This window comes from Diadema setosum, chromosome 22, assembly GCF_964275005.1.
Source record: "Diadema setosum chromosome 22, eeDiaSeto1, whole genome shotgun sequence".
Classification (NCBI taxonomy): domain Eukaryota; kingdom Metazoa; phylum Echinodermata; class Echinoidea; order Diadematoida; family Diadematidae; genus Diadema; species Diadema setosum.
The window spans coordinates 25,367,250-25,383,599 of NC_092706.1; the positions used below are offsets into that span (position 1 = coordinate 25,367,250).

General features: G+C 35.4%; 1 protein-coding gene across 1 annotated transcript; it reads left to right on the top strand.

Moving 5' to 3' along the window:
- Positions 1-738: 738 nt before the first annotated feature.
- Positions 739-3,417, top strand: LOC140245235 (uncharacterized). The gene is made up of 3 exons (XM_072324821.1): positions 739-892; positions 1,555-1,676; positions 2,773-3,417. The coding sequence occupies exons 1-3, from the start codon at positions 739-741 to the stop codon at positions 3,415-3,417; spliced, it is 921 nt and encodes a 306-aa protein (XP_072180922.1).
- The last annotated feature ends 12,933 nt before the right edge of the window (positions 3,418-16,350 follow it).

The following is a 16,350-nucleotide window of genomic DNA, read 5'->3' on the forward strand; positions in this document are numbered from 1 at the left end:
GTTAAGATGTGCTCAGCAAAAACGGCATCGCCTTACCTCTTAGTATGCCACTTAGTTTCGGTCTGTAGTATGAGATTTGGGTTATTTATTTTTCCTTTGGCCACTTCAAGACACGGAAATCTGAACGATGAAAATTTCAAGAGTAGATATTCCCATGCTACGTCAGGATGTGTAAATGTTAATAATCACTTAGTCTGTGATTATGTCTGTAATCAAACGCTGAAGCGAAATCCAAGTGCATTTTAAGAGTAGCTATTCCCACGCGACGCCAGGAAGTGTAAAAATAAAAGATCAATTAGTCTGTGGTATATCTGTAATCAAATACAGAAATCAAAATTGCGATCATAATTGCAATGCTTGATATGACAAAAAAAAACAAACATACGTTTATTAATCTCATTACAACCGTTAATGTCTTATATATTACACCTTGTATGTGCAGACTTTGACACGTTTTACTTGTTTTGGATTTTTTTCTTTTCCCCTGTTTTAAGAATGAACTGCCTTCTTGTGATTACAATAAGAAAAAAAAACGCACCTATATATATAATATATATATATATATATATATATATATATATATATATCGCCATGCACTGTGCTCTTGCCCATGTAGGCCTACCGTAGGCTCACAGGTATGCCTAGAATGTTTGTAACTATCATTATCCAGATCCAGGTAACTTGTCAAGATGTGGTCATCCTAGTAAAGTATTGCACGGAAAATGGAATTCAGACACCATGCGGGTTGGATCCATGGTCACCCTGGAGTGTGATGAAGGCTACCGAGTCAGTGGTAGTGCGACGTTGCTTTGTGTGACATCATCCGACGAAAATACATCAACACATTCGCCAGGGTGGAACGCATCCATTCCATCTTGCCAACCAATACAAAGTAAGTCCTCAAAATTTATCAGCATCAAATTAACAACAGACAAACTAATTATTTGAATATCTTGCACACTAAGTGGACAAATATGCTTAAACTGACACCTTTATCAGTTTATCCCCACGTGCATCATATCAAGAAATTTATGTTCAAGTTCCTGAGGGGTATACATAAGTGGTATTCACAAGTTAAGGTTTTCTTTGAAGGTTTATGTCGAGATTATTTTTTTTTCTTCGAGGCTTCAAGCAGATGTTATTCATTACACATTTCCTTTAAAATTGATTTTGTACGTATTACTAGGCATTATGACATGCTTACTTCAGCTGACTTCACTGCTGCTGATGTAAAGAAAGGCATTTGACAAGGAAGAAGTTTTGGGAGTTGAAAAAGAAATATAAACAAACAGTGAAACGCCTTTTGATAAAAATAGATCTGAGACTTATTCAAATTAATGAGCAGAAGTCAACTTGGAATTGGCCCTATACTGGACAAATATATTTTTGTTTGTTTTTACCACATGATGCAGGGAACATTACTATCCTGAGTTGTTCTTTATTTCTTATAAGCTTGTGCTTTTCTTTGTTTAAAAACAACAAAGCAAAACAACCTTATCTTTGTGTCGATTAATAAATCTCCAGACGATATTTCATTTTTTCATCCTGTTGCAGCATGGGTCGGATGCCTTCGAAAAATAGCCATTACAAGTTCAATAGTTGTCGGATTAGTTCTCGTGATTTTGGGAACCTACATCATCAAAAAGTTCACCACCAAACCTTGCACCTGCCATAAGGTAAGACGTTATTTCGCCACAATAGCTGAGTATTTCGCCACAATAGCTGAGAGATATCTTTAATGATTTACAGTCAATAATTTCAATTGCACTGCCCTCATCCATGAGTGGAAAATATGCCTTTCAAAATGTATCTGTTGCCAATTGTCGGGGCCATATAGAAATCAGATGCGTGATTTTGAAACTTTAAGAAGATATGTGAAAAAAAAAATGATTTGGGACTGTCATTCTAACAATCATTCCTTCGTGCAAATGGTCAGGCACATAGAATGTAAGAATCTTGTTAAAATAGTTTTGGACATAGAAAATGGATATATTTATGACTGCAACAAAACAAAACAAAACAAAATCCTCATGGGTAATATTTGTATGTGTGTGGCTGTCAAGATAAATTCAGATGTTCTTGTAAGTAAATGAGTAAGTAATAAACTAAAGTAAAGTTTGAAAGTGAATGTAAGAAGTTCTTAAAGCACATGGGTGAAGATGTGGTTATGATATTTATCAATTTTCTCTTCCTGTACAAATGTATTTGCTAGATGGCAAGTGCAGATTTGTATTTTTTGCAAACATGTCGGAAACAGAAAACAGTGATATTCATACCTGTCATCTACTTCTTTTTAGGCACCGACACTCCCACAAGGGTATCACTGGTTGTCGCCAGTGACACAATGAACTTAGAAGTATGCCCAGTTGAAAATAATGATTAGCATGATGAAAGTCATAGCACATGTATACCCCTTGCTTTGAAAATCTCGTAATTTATTTGACTTAAAGCCTTAATCGCCTTGGTCTATTCAACATAGCAATGTCTGGATTTCAGAGCCTGGGTATAGTTCCAAGTTCATCGTATCACCGTACTGGTAATCAGGGATAGCCAGGTAGTAGTCTCACTGCCCAGAAGGCAGTACATGACAGGTTCGAGTCCCGCTGGTTACCTTTTCCAATCTGATTGTTGAAATATAAATCAATCTACAGTTGCAATCTTACAATTACATTTGCACAGACGGAGATAACTTTATCGATAGAAATCATACCACATATAAGACACATTTCGAGGTACAGTGTGTATTCTTCAATTCTTGATTCGTCTCTGCAGGATTATACTCCTAAGGCAAACACGAGAAACTCAGCAGACAAGAGCTCGCTGACTCTCCATGATATCAAGAGCCAACAAGGTGAAGGTGTTGTCGATGTCAAGAAAGAGGTATACATGAACATGTCAAGTACTGTGAAGAAGGAAAAAGGGGAGGATGTCATGTATGCGGAGTCCACGGATATCGAAGGGGAGGAAAAGGATATCGATGGAGACAGTTTCTTGCTCTCCGGAGCTTCGGACCACTGTGCAGGATATCGAAGCATTCAGGCACCAATTTACGAGGACATCCCCACAACTTCCAACCAATCATCTACCTTCTTAGAACCACATTATGTCAATGAGGTATTGAATATCGATAGGACTGAAGCACACAAGCCCCCAGCGTTGAGTCCGTTATATTCAGTATCCATCTACTCAAGCAAACCAAATGAAAAGCCCGAGGTAGACAAAGGTGGGTACCTTGTACTCGAAGCAAATGCCGGTGAAATTATCGATGATCAGCTTGAAATCAATGACTATAACTTGCCCGCCATCAAAATACCTCTGTATGAAAATGAGACTTCTGGAAGAGGAAATATTCATGAGGTTCAAGTTCACGCCAATCCACCAACGTACGAGAGCATTCTTAGTAACCCAGAACTTTGAGAATCTTGCTTGAAGTCATGACATCATAATAGGAGAGTTTGATCCTGACGAGATTCAACATGTTCGCGTTCTCTTTATGATGTAAATGATGTCGTTCTCGTCGAAGACCAATTTCCAACCAGGGCAAATCGCGCTTCACTTGAAAAACTCTGTGCCAACGAGATTTCTCCTGCAACTAATTTTCGTGTGCTTCCTTCCACGAAAAAACTGAACATGCTTTCGTAGTTTCATTGGAATCTTACCTCCTTGTTCTTTGTATCCATTGCTTTATTGCAAATAAATTATGTTACGTATAAAATACTTTAGTGCGAAGTAAATGATCCATCTTCTTTTTTGAAACAAGAATGGATGAAATTCGTTTTCAGGTCAAATGGAGATGTGCGATCAGTGGCAGTTATTCATTTATAAATGGACGATTACAACAGGAATTTACTCCTGATTGATAAACGATACTCCTCATTCCAACACTTCTGTGAAGATACATGGTTTCATATCGAATGTTCTGGTATCATTATTTAATACATGCTGAATCAATAAAAGAGCACATACGCAGTCATTCAACGTCACGATGGATACTGCACTTTATAGACACTGTTAGAGAATATGACTGTGTATACCAGTTATGGTTTAGGCGATATAATTGCGAGAATTAGGTATCAAAAGGTATATTTTGATATTTTGATATGACAATTACTGTGTCTGCTTCAAAGCACTGGAACAATTTACCACTTACCGTTAGACAGTCTCCATCAGTCAGTGTTTTCAAAAAAGCCTTGAAAACACATCTTTTTAGTAGCAACTAGTTCGTAGCTGTAACATTTATCCAATTTCATATACTGTCGTACATGTTTTGAATTGATTGTAAGCGCTTTGGGCCTTGTGGGAAAAGCGCATTATAAATAAGGTTAATAATAATAATGATAATAATAAAAAAAAAATAATAATAATGATAATAATGATAATAATGATGATGATGATAATTCATGGCTTGAGAGGTAAGTTATTAAATTCTTTAATTCTGTCTCCTTTTTCCCCGTGTAATGTCGTTTTAAAACCTCAATTAAAACCTAATTTCTCAAGCCTCGTTTTTCTTTTTCTTTTTTATTTTTTTCTTTACATTTACACTTCCACCTATTTGCAATTGAATATAATATTATGAAACTGAGCTCAATTCATAGGTTGATTTGTGCATTGTCGAGTTTGACAATAAAGTATTTCAGACATCTCTATCTTTCTGACTTCTTACACGTTGATGTTCTTCAATAATTTCAAATATGTTTATGAAATATCATTGCATGCTGTTTTTATATCTCCCCTTCGTTTCTTCACTTAATTCAGTTTCTCCCTTTTGATCAAAATAGCTTGTGAGTACTAGTTTCTCGTTTTGAAAAAAAAAAATGGTTTCAATATGTTTTGAAAGTGTTATCAGTTATCAACAATTTCAAGAACGAATATTTGTTCGGTGTTTAATCATAAGGAATTTAATCCTAATTTTGCATACGAATCAAAGCTTGCTGCACAATGTGCAAGCTCTATCCTGCATTAATCATTATCATAATATGAGTAAACCAGCTTCCATTTGTGAATCTCACGTAAACGTCAAACAAGAATTGTATATTACACACCGCCGATGACACTGATTGTATGCGTTTTCTTCTTAATGGCGATTTAAAAACAAGCATTTAATACCTCTGATATTTAAGAAATACCTTGCAGAAGTTAAGGATGATTCCATTTTTTAATTTATCTCACATCGTAATATCAAATTCACTCCATTGAGTGATCTACATAGGATTCATATCGTGTATATTGAAATGCATGCCATGTGTTACACTTTCCTTTGCAAACATGTCTGCCATCACTTTGTGTATATACTTATTTTGATGTTACAACAAAAAGAGAACAAAGTACATCTACGCTAATCATTCTTTCTAATAAAACAAAAACGAAAACAAAAAAAAATGTTGCAGCTTTGATCAGACGAAGAACAGTAAGAGACACACTTGTACGAACACATAAACACATTTATAAAAGGCAAGTGTATAAAGCTCGAAAGTGGACCTTTTTAGTCACACATGGTGCATATTCAGATAATAAAGTGGTTTATATTTTTCACACTACATGCAAGGCGTAGTCTTAAATTTCATTAAGTTTGTGAGCATGCCATAAAGAGATATATATATATATATATATATATATATATATATATATGTGAGTGTGTGTGTGTGTGTGTGCGTTTATGTGAAGTGTATTACTCTGTCATAAAGTGAATGACCGAAAATGAAACAAGCAAGGGAGGACAGTACAGTAATTGTTTGAAATATAATCAGAAAATGAGATATTCAAGTTGAGGCCAAGTTTTTATTGCTATAATTCTTTCTGGTACTATGCATCATCTAAAGAACTCTCAGAAATATTGAACTGCTGCTGATTCATTTCATTTTACGTTCAAACCTCATAATAAAGTGCATGCTGCGACCCTAGCACATAGGATGTGAACAAAGTCACAAGGAATTCACAAATACAGTGCACTTTCGTTATAACGAAATAAAGGTCTTATTCCCAAAATGATCGTGTGTATGCGTGCGTTTGTGTGAAGTGTATTACTCTGTCATAGAGTGAATGACCGAAAATGAAACAAGCAAGGTAGGACAGTGCAGTTATTGTTTGAAATACAATTAAACAAGGAGCTATTCAAGTTGAGGTCAAGTTTTTATTACTATATAATTATTCTTTCTGGTACTATGCATCATCTACAGAACTCTCAGAAATATTGAATTGCTACTGATTCATTTCGTTTTACGTTCAAACCTCATAATTAAGTGCATGCTGCGACCCTAGAACATAGGATATGAACAAAGTCACAAGGAATTCACAAATACAGTGCACTTTCGTTGTAACGAAGTAAAAGTCCCAAAATGATCATATATTCATTATCTGAATGTATACTTTACCTTTCGGCTACGACGAAACGAGGATTTCGCTACAACTGGAGTCGCCTGTAATTTCTACACATGTCAGACGCACATCGTGTCCACAACAGTACTTTATAAAATATTACATTCGTTATGCCTATTTATTGGTATCTATTCATCAGTCTCTCTTTGTATTGATTATGTATTTACAATGTTGATCTCATCAGCATGACGAACAACAGTCATAAAAATCATGGTAATTTAAGTTTTCCCGGTCAATTTCATATTTTGTTTTTCCATTTCATGAATGAGCATTCAAAATCACACAGCGCACGCACTCGAAATATTCGGGCTTTTAAATTCAGAATCCAAGCAATCAGTTTCATTTATGGGAACTCTATTTCGTTTACGTCAAGATGAACAAGAACCTATATACAGTAGGTCTACTTGATATACACAAAAAAAAAAAGTTGTACACACATCGACACCACAGTAACACCAATTGGTGTGGACTCCTATTGGCACTAGGCGGATGTTATGACACATGTAGTGTCATTGTTGAATTAACACCAGCGCAATGTCGAAAGTATCACTAACTACAGTGTCAAACTAACACCACGAAATACCAGGTGAACAATTTTCAACACCACAATATAATTTCTACACCTGTTGCTGTGGTCCTCTATTAACACTTAATCTGTATTAGATTTAACACCCACGGCATTAAATCTAACACAAATATCTTGTAATTGCAGTATATGTTTAAAGGTAACGTACTGTATACATTTTGAATAATGGGGGCAATGGATTAAGGATGGGAAAAGAAATGGGCGAAAGTTTCTTGTAAAACATGCAAAGAGTTGTACACAACCAAGGCTTATGCATTTAATGGTTAATGCTTTTGTACTGTTGTGTGCTATGTGTTCTTGGTTGTTGATTTTAAGACATTTTGAAGTATAAGGTCCAATCAGCAGTGCACTATTACACCGCAAACACTAAAAAAGGACAACGCTCCTAGAGTGAGTAATTCATCGTTATCTAAAGGCAAACTCAAACACAGTGATCTCACAAATAGTCCTGCAAAATTTTACAAATAAGATATCAATAAACAGCAGACAAGACATATGGGCCTTTAATATTCGTGGTTTCAGTTTCCATGTTGTCGATATTGTTTTCTCTCGAATGTGTCAATCAACCTCTCCTATCATTCTCGTTTGTGTGCGGTGAATGCTGTGCCCTTATATGGCTGTCATTTTACCCTCGTCATCAATAGAACAGGCAGATCAGTATACGGCAAACTAATAGGCCAGTCTATTCAAAACTATGTGAAAAAGACATACATACAGAGCCCCAAGCTAACTAAATGCAAGACTTTAATGGAATCCACTCATTTGGAACATGGCTGTCGTTTCACGAATTTGAATGACCGACGAGATTCCTTCGCCGCGACGAGGCGCACCGGCTTAAAATGAATTTGAATGGCCATTGCTGATATGCATGTTCCTACTGTAGGTTTGAATGACGCAAATGAAAAATCAATTGCTCCGTGAATTTTTATGACCAAAATTTGGAATTCGATTGTTGCTTCGGTGCTGCAAGCGTGAAATTCATCGCTCAGAATAGGAACTTGAATGACAAAATTATGAAATTGACGGTGAAAACCTACACCTATAACTAGTGAGGATCATGGAAATAAAGAGAACATTTGTGTATAGGTTCCTTTGAAGTTAGTACTACCATTTGAATTCGTACAGTATTAGTACCAACTTATCCTACCCCTAACTTCTAATCGGTGATATACAAATGTACGTATTAGCGTCAATAGGGATCTCGGACCTTTTCACTTTAACATAGCTTTCCCGCCAAATTTCGTCAGATTTGTATTCGAATTAATGAAAAGACCTTCAAATTCAAGCGATTTTGGTCACTGCTCTGTGTTCTCACAGTTCATAATAATTGTTGAGCATTCAATTGCGTTACATGTCATTTTTTTTTTCAATTCTATCCAATTCAGTTTAGAGAAAAATTCATTCCATTTAACGACTCAAATTTGACGTTCAATTTTGAGCCACCTGAATAGACGTTCAATTTCGTCCAAAATACCAATTTCAATTTCAAATATAGGATAACAACTTCTCACCTTGAACATTAGAATTCAATCAACATAAGAAAGTTCCCACCCGTTTTACGTGTCTTCTTTTCATTGTGATTTCATTGTAGTTCATTTTCATTCCAAAGTTTCGTTTCATCAGTTCAGTCTGTTTGTAGTGTTTCTACTCTTGCCTGTCGACCACTCTTCCACCTTCACTTTATCCAATTACAGTATATCATTGTAACTTAAGATGGAATAGCTATATCTCAGAATTTTGTCTACGTTCATATTTATATTTTTTATTCTATTCCTACCATTCATTTCCCCTGTCCATACATCAAGTCATATAAGCTGCCACAAGCGGTTCAGCTGTAGAGCAGTTTAACCCAAGGGTTTTGCCAGTGACATTGTCATGCTGGTTGCCAATGGTTCTCCCACCAATTCTATCAGTAGGACCTATCCGAGATATTAATGTATACTCTTCTCTAGCAGCGTTAAAGCCATGTATGAAGAAGTGTATAGTGTATGTGTTTTAGAGTGGAGTTATATGAGCTAGATAAGCTACAGTATCATAAGGCAGAAGTCTCGTTTCGCTTTACATTAAGTTTGAATATTATTGTTCTACCAGATGAGTAACCGTAAAGAATTATCAATTTAATGACACAATGAAAACAATGCCCATATGTTATGAATGTTTGCCTTATCGTGAATTTTATCGTGAATTCTTTAATGTTCTTCACGGTAAATACTGATTGGAATTTGAATGCGCTGCACGTGCATGCATTTTTCTTCTCTAATTTGAACGCCTTTTTCACGTTTATTTGAGAAACTCATGATATCACATGCTGATGAAATTAAATTAAATGTACTAGTTACTCTTTTGTATGCTGATCTTGGTGATCATTCAAATTCACTGGAACTTGATCGATTGCATCTTTGCATCAAATGCAAATCTGATGAAATTGGGCTGAAAAGTCTATCATTATCTACACTACTCCAAAAATAGTAGTCAAGACGATACGTGTTCGAAGACTGGCGTAGTATAGAGCTATACATTGATCCTGGTGCAGCACTGCTATACAGAGGAACTTTTACTTGCATTGCACACCCTCGTGCATTCAATAATAATTTCAGGCAAACTGGTAAAAACTGTTACAATATTAAGGCAGAATAGCCATTGTGTATAAGGTAGATCACCTGTAGGAAGGACCCCGAGCAGGACGGAGTATGTTGACGGGAGTGTCTCCCTTCCAACGACAGGGATCCTAGCAATAGGCTGTAAATCGTGCGAGCTGGTACATTCTTTGAAGATTGTTCCAGTATGTAAGGCTTGGGTGGTTGGAAATCTGTTTGTCAAGAGTGTTTTGTTTAAATGACTTAAATCTTGTCAGGTTTGTGAGCTTCAGAGAGAGAAGGAGAGAGAGAGAGAGAGAGAGACGGGGGGGGGGAGAGGAGTCTCATGCTTGCTGCGTGAGACTTTGTGGGCTTGATAGATAGTTTAGTACGTTCATAATTTTGTAGGCAATGATGTATGTTTTGCTTACCCCCCCAAAAAAAAAAAAAAAAAAAAAACTTTTTCACATTTATATAAAGAAAATCTACAAAGAATCACACACATAGCACTCGACTTAACTTCTTCAGAGTCTCGAGGAATACAAAATAGCGTCAACATACTGTACGTCCAATATCAAGGGGATTTGTTTTACTATACGTCTTTCAAAAAATTTTTGTTGTTAGATATTTTTTTATTTGCCTCCATAGCAGTGTACTGTCTTGACACTATACGCTCCTATCTCGTCTCCTTTCAGCAGTGGAGTCACACACATTTGCAGAAAAGGAAGGTAAAAGCTATGAGGCATTAATTTGTACAAATTTAAGAGCTACTTGCTGGCGTTTAGAGAGATGTTGATAAAAGTATCAGTTTCCCTTCGCTTGAAGAATTGTCTGGCTGTAGTTTCAGATTATACCGGGTAAGTGGATCCTGTCGCTTCTCAAGAATGTAATAAAAGAGCTTACCATATTGCACACAAACATACACACACAAACACACACACACATTATACATGTTATTATACTTTACATTGGCTCTCCATGTCAATTAATCATCTTTCAATGATAGATAATTAGTTTCTGCAGCAATTTCATTCTCCGAAACTACTACCACCGAAAATCATTTTAAACAAAACTAAAGGGGCATAAAAAACACTGAGGTTTCATACATTTTAGTGATAATGTCTCAGTTAACATTCGTACATTAGATAAGGAAGCGATATCCTTTTATCAAGTCATTCATATTTAAAATTTAAAATGTCTGAAAATCACCCTGTAGGAAATTTAAAGTAATCATAGCAACCATATTTGTTAACATAAATTCATGTACATACTAATATATGAAGTAACATATAACATTTGATTATAAATATGTAATATAAAAGATGACGCAAAATAAACATATCCTTGTATACATAATATGAATGATCATACATGTATGTATGTATAATATATATAGGCTACGTACATCAATGTAGCCCTATTTAAAATATATAGAGACAGACAGACAGAGAGACAAGAAACAATGACAGAGTGAAAAAAAATACTCAGAGAAAGGGGGAAAAAGGTGAAAGATAAGGACATAATATTATTATGAATAAATCAAACTCCAGGCTGAACTTCGTCACCGTATCTATTACTGTATAGTGTACACGGAAACAACTTGGTTACTGTCAAAGCCAACTAACTTTTGTAGTTCTATAAAACTCCTCTTTCCCCCATTTCAATGAAACCACTTCCGTTCTAACTACAGTTGAACCTCTCGTATCCGGACAAGTCGGGACCGGAGCTCATCCGGATAAGGGATTTGGCCGGATACGGGAGACTCAATGCTTTATACATGTACATATACATACACATGTACTGATGTAGCCCATTGTAGTACCACATGTAGTAATGTGTATACTGCAACCTTTTCATTGTTACATTTGGGGATGTTTGGGGATGTTGGAATGTCTGGAGGTAAGCAATTTGGAAGGAAATTTGATGTAATGTATGTTAATCATGTTGGAAGTAATATGTAATTCATGTGTGTTTGGGTAGGAGTTGTCAAGGAGTTGGGAATCCCCCTTTCCTCCCGTAATTATTAAAAAAAATCACGGCGAGATTGCGTCCATAATTATAATAGAGAGATCCGGATAAAGGGAGGCCGGATAAGAGAGGTTCAACTGTATTCAATTTCACCGTATGTATTCAATAACATTTTTATTTAAACTGTGGAGTTGACTTTCGCTTTCATTTCTCGCAGCATGCGCGCCATAAAGTGCTTGGATGATTGGCCATCACAATCATGTCACGTGACTCACAACAGAAGATGGGATATTCGCGCGCATCAACCAAACGCAGAATAGGGTGCGGTTGAGATGATGTGACAATCTCTTTTCTGTGGGCTATAGGCTGCAATTAAGTTGGATTTGCTGAGAGATGTTTCAACTTCTAGGCTACATGATTTAGCCTCGAGGGTGATACGAAACATTAATTATTCCGGAGTGAACATATAAAAAGAAGTAATGGCTTTCTGTTTGAAAACGTGGATGTTCATGATGGTCATACTGTCATTTTTCTGGCTTTGTTCATCGGATCTTTATCGTAAGTATCCCTTGCTTTAAACGTATATAACTAAAAGTCAACGGAAGTGGGGGCTGATGCACCAGGTATTACATGAAGTAGCAAAGGGATATCATAAACGGGTTTACGATTATTCGACTAAATTTTATTCAGCAGAAAATAAAGACACCGATGTTTGTCAAACCTCTCAAGCTACATCCAACTTCATAACCTCTACAACGTGAGACCTTTACACCTTTTTTTTTTCTTTGTGAACCGGTTCCAATTATTTTTAACACAAACACACACACACACACACACACACACACACACACACACACATACTCTCTCTCTCTCTCTCTCTCTTGGTCAAGAAAATCAAATGGAGAATAGTTGATGCAAGCCTACATAAAATCCTGGAAAATAACTTTCTATCAATGTGTTTTTGCCACTGACTTTAGATCACTCAATCGGTTGTTCAACTGATGGTTATGGACTGGAGATGGAGACACAGTCAGAGTTTTCTATACGTTCTGACAGGTGGGAGATACAAGCACCTGATGGCGAGAGAATCTTCATACGGCTGCAATCTGTATCAAATCAGTACGTTGAAGTAACCGTGAGGGATGAGATATCGACGACAAAACGCGACGTTGTACTTTTGAATTACGCCATATCTCCGTTCATCCTCTCACTCGGCCACAAGTTGAGACTGAGACTATATACATTCACTGAGATATCAGCCCATTATACGTATCCAGTAACAGTCATTATCACCGCATCATGCGCACAAGGTAAGTGTTATACTCCTCTCTAACCCTTGTCTTATGTGAATTTGTATGCAGTTTATGTTTATATATGTAAGTTCTGATACAATAAAAATCGAGGATTACACGCCATTAAAATCCTTGCAGGAAAATGGTCGATCGTATTCAGCTCTTTAAAAAAGAAAAAAGTTATGACATCCGTCAAAAACACAGGAAACTATCACCATAGGCTTTAGTGTCTCAAACATTATATCTGCAATTGAATTACTAAATATCTATACTATTTATAACGAAATCTATTGAATTTTCACTATAGTTCATTTTAACGTATAACAGTACATTGTATGATAGCATATTATGCGTGTTGCCATTAATGGTATCACTGCCACCAGAGCATGAAAATAGGGGTCTACCCAATGGTAGATGTGGTTTGACAAAGGAGAAGAAATCAAGGCGATAACTTTAAAAGCGCAACTCACAGTAATTCAAAGTTCAAGAGTGAAAAAAAAAACCCAACAACAAATGGCTTACAGTTTGCAGTTGAATTACAGTGTGTTATTAAAATTTGAATCTAATGAGAATGTGAAGGTCTTTAATTGAAATACTGCATATAACAGCTAAGAGCCGTCATAACGATCTCATGTTTTTTGAAAAAGAGTGCAAAATGGACAATGTGGTCGTTATTTTTTATTTTTTTTTTCTGAGATAAACATTTGTACACGTGGATAACTTCGAGAATACGTAAGATATTGAGGTCGTTAAATTGTGTTTCATTACTTCTTGGAGGCACGTCAATAATTGTATAACTTGGTGAACATGCAGTTATGTCAGATATTGAACATAACTTTCCATAGGGCTGTGGACACGAACCTACAATGTATCTAGAAGGACTAAGTGTCTTAAAGTAAATCACTTTTTGTGTTTCCATTGACCGGTTATTGCAGACAGTATAGCCTTTAACCGTTTAGAGTTTTAATGTAAAAACAGATACAAAATGTAAGTGTAGGTCTACACCCATTTTTATCATTCTAATCTAACTGAGATTAAAGCTGTTTCATTTCATTTCATTTCATTTCATTTCATTTTATTGTTTCTGTATGGCACAATATAATCAACTCTGATCACTTTCAGAAATAAACACATGATTCATAATAATTCATGTCTGATTTTGCACATGACAGGTAATCAAATCAATGTGACAAAGAACGAAGACGTAATGATAATAAACAAAAAGTCAAGGTACCATACAGGAGGATCCCCAGTAAGCCTAGCTTGATATTGGGGCCTCATACACAGATAAATAAATAAACAGTTTCAACCAACTATTAACTTAACTACAGCAAGACAAACTAGTTTTACACAACAAAAACAGTTACACAACAAAACATACACGGACATGTACGCAGGTGATGCTAAGAAAGAAAAACAAAGAAGAAGGGGACAGCAATAATGAAAGATGGTGAGAAAGAACAGGAGAGAGAGAGAGAGAGAGAAATAGAAAGACTCCTCGTTCACTGTACAATAACACACTGTGCAAATACAACACTATTGCAGGTGCATACACCCTGTTGCCAGGTAACGGCTGGGTGGAGCAACGTACGGACCAGTTACATCTGTATATACAAATAGAGAAACATTCCATGGCATGCTTACAACAGAAGGCAGAGTACAACATAGAATGAAGATGCTTCAAGTAACAAAAGAAATTCATGTTCTGGATATGTTAATTAAGTCACTGATATTTAGCAACAAGCATAATGTTTAACAAATCTTTTAAAGGAACCTATCGTGCGAATTGCACGGGACTGAGATGGTAAAGAATGTCTGGGCCAGTGTGCCGAATTAATTTTTTAGTTAAACAAGTTCTGAGAATTAATAAGATGAATATTAGAGGCATCTTGTAGGGTAAGAGTGGATTTGTTTATTGAGTTGGAAAATATTCATGAAATAAGAAGGTAAACACTAAATGTTGTAGCGAAACATGAAGGTAGCAGTCTGTAAAAAATTAATGTCATCAATTTTCAGAATTTTATGCTTTTGAAATATTGGGTCTGTGTGAGCTCTATAATCAGTCCCAGTACAAATACGCATGGCTTTCTTTTGGAGCAAAAATATTAAATTTGAAGAGTTTGTTTGCAAAAATCGATAAGTCCATTTTTGAAGATTTTGAAGTACGGTCTCTGTCATAAAGTACAAAATAATACCTTTTAAAAGATATATTGGTCACTACATATAAAGGTACATATTTGAAGTTATGGTCAAAAGAAGCAAAAATTTTCTTATTATTCTCTTTATTTTTCTTGACCTTAATCGCAAATATCTCCATTTGGCAAATATGGACTTATCGGTTTTTGCAAACAAACTTTTCATTTGTACTACTGTATGAAGTTGCCCAATTGTTGAAAAATCATCATGGATAAAGTAATAAAAATAAATGTAATCTTTGTAATATCTTTATAAACATTCTTGATATTTAACGAATACACTATGATTGAATGATTTTATTATTCTCCAGTTCATGATAACCTTAATTCGGAAAAGAATAAAAATGATCAGATGGTGTTAATCTGGTTTTCCATTCAAACTCGTCATATAATAGGCCTGATCAGATATGTATACCTACTTTGAGATTTTTTTTTCTTAGTCGGAGATGCTCAAATACCGTATGTATTTGTTGTCCAAATACGTTCAAAAAAAGGCTAATAATAAAATGGAATGAAATCTCTGTGTCTGGCAAATAGCCACACACACACACACACACACACACAAAAAAAAAAAACGGTCAGTTTCTTCGTTCAGCAAATTCACACACATACACCATTTATCGCGACACCCACTCCAATAAACAAAGATTGCTCTATAAAAATACTGGCGCTTCGAATCATGACCAAGCAAACATCTGTAATGTGTTTTGTGTATTAAGATCAAGAGTTTTATAAGTATATATACATATATATATATAATATATATATATATATATATTATATATATATATATATTATATATATATATATATATATATATAATATATATATATATATATATATATATATGTATAATTGGTGTTGTATTACATTGGTATCACATACTCAGAGAGGGCCTCATCCACGTCAAGCTCTGCTTATGATGACGGTCCCCTGTATTGATTTCTCCTTTGTTAAAAGATACAGTATGCCTTAATATGTTATTTTGATTCATAATTATGCCACTTCAGACTGAATGTTGTTACGCAAATTATTTTTCTTTGTATTGATTTGGATGTATCTGTATCATTTTGTTTTCATTTGCAATTGTATTCGGAGAAAGAAAATGCAGAAATAAACCAAACAAGCAAACAACACTTTCTTTGTGCTAAGTACAACTCACATAATTATACAGACAAAAGTGTAAAGAAAATCTGTAATCACACTTTATGTTTCATCAATGTCATTCAAAGTACAAGTGTATACATATCTCAGGTATATACACTTGTAAATGAGCTTTGATGAGTCTAGCGAAACACTTTATACGTCGTCAGAGCTCCCGACCCAATCGCGCTCCAAGGAACAGAGTGAAACAACAA